Source organism: Vairimorpha ceranae (assembly GCF_000988165.1).
Source record: "Vairimorpha ceranae strain PA08 1199 chromosome Unknown NODE_327, whole genome shotgun sequence".
Classification (NCBI taxonomy): Eukaryota; Fungi; Microsporidia; family Nosematidae; genus Vairimorpha; species Vairimorpha ceranae.
This window is the reverse complement of record NW_020169622.1, coordinates 1-1,865: the sequence shown is the minus strand read 5'-3', so window position 1 is coordinate 1,865 and position 1,865 is coordinate 1. Positions and strand designations below refer to the sequence as shown.

Genomic DNA, 1,865 nt, shown 5'->3' with positions numbered 1-1,865 from the left:
GACAAAAAAATCATATTTAAACTTTTTTTCAATATTATTTAACTTCCAAATAATATGTGTATTGTGTACAATTACTTCTAAAAAGAATATAGAAAGTCTCTGGTCTCATCTTTTAGCTCTTCTTAGTAAATTAATGTATGAAATAGATTGATTATATTTATCTACCTTGTTCATATTAGCATTATAACTCATTATTGCTTCAAGAATTCTTTTTATTACTTCAGATCTCTGTTTTCTTACTGTTATTCTGTCTTTTATCCAAACGTTACATTTTTTATTTATGAAATATTCGGTGCTGAAGGCTTTACTTATAAATATTACTATCTTGCTATCATGAAAAATAAAGAAATAAACAATATTATCTAATTTTTTTACTATGGTGTCATGTTTAGCTGGTAAAATTTGCATAGGCTTATGTGGTACATCTCTGCTTGATCTTAGTGTACCATTATTGTGAATTTTTAATTTATATAGATTATGTGATATTTTTATTGAATTATAAAAATCATCATATATAATATCCGCCAAGCACCTGAATATGATAATGCCATATTTAAGACCATCAAATATAAAGTTTCTGTTTCTTTAACTATTAAAAATCAAGCAAAAACATCAAATGTAAAGTTTCTGTTTCCTTAACTATTTGAAAATCAAGCAAATATGACGTTTCAGAGTCACATATTGAATAAAACTTAACACCCATTTATTAGGTTTTTCATTTGAAAAAACTTTATTTAATGTTCTTCGTATAAATGTACAAATTGATTCGTCAAGAGAAAGATGTTCACCAGGGATAACATGTCAGGCTGTTTTAAAAAGTAATTTTTAAGTCCATGTTTGTATAAGTATTATAGCGGTCGATTAAATGTTTGTCAGATAAATCTGGAAAAATAGGTGATTTCTTTGTAAATTTTTAAATCTTTTAGATCTGACAAATATGAATCTAATTTGTTTACCCTAGTTCTTTTATATACACAAATGTCTGTCTGTTAAATATACTTCTAATATTTCGATTTTCAAATCTGAAGTTTGATCATGCATTTTTAGAGGGTTAAAAAAAAGACGGAAAAATCCGTCATAATACAAAAAAATTCCATGAAAAAAAGAATAAAGGAAAAAAAAGATTTCTATAAGAAGTTAGTCGAAACATCCTTTTATAATTTGGTATTTTTAATGCTTTAATATTTCTAAATTTTTCATGCTCAAAATCCGCCTTACATATCTGCCCTCAATTCCTATTTCTTGCTTGTTTTCAGGCATTCTGTAAGTGCTGTAGCATTCTTGAAAAATCTTTAATAAATGCTCTAAAAAACCATCTGGCCAATTTGAGAAATCTTCTCAATTCTTTGATGTTTTCTGGTCTTCTATATTCTAACGCTTCGTTTCTAGTAATTTCTAATAGTTTCTCGTTTTCTCCATCTATTGTAACGCTTAGTAGTTTAACTTCATTCATTCTGTACTGTATTTTCTTTGAGTTAATTTTTAGTCCTTTTTCTCTAAAGATTTCTAATACCGTCTCTTGTAAAAAATCAGGTATTCCCCTTCCACCATATGGATAACAATGTAATCCATATATGCTTCAATCCTGTAAGGAACCAACTACATCATGTAGATTGTTTGTTTAAGCATTACAGTATATTTGACTAAACAAACCATTAAGACGATCTTATCCCGCTTTACTATGTTGACACGTTTTAGTACTTTTTGTCTTTCTTTTATTTTATAAATTTGTTTGTTTAATCAATTTCAAAAATTATAAAAAAGAATTGCTGCCTCGAGAATATCGATAATGAAAACGAATAAACAGCTTAACAAATCTACATCGCGTTGTTCTAATTATGAAAAACATGACAAACTCCTTTTTT

General features: G+C 27.0%; 1 protein-coding gene across 1 annotated transcript; it reads left to right on the top strand.

The window, feature by feature from the left end:
- AAJ76_3270001864 (hypothetical protein) lies at positions 1-151 on the top strand (the record flags this gene model as incomplete). Its single annotated transcript, XM_024475192.1, has 1 exon — positions 1-151. A coding segment is annotated over one exon (151 nt), but the record flags the coding sequence as incomplete, so codon positions are not given.
- Positions 152-1,865: the final 1,714 nt, after the last annotated feature.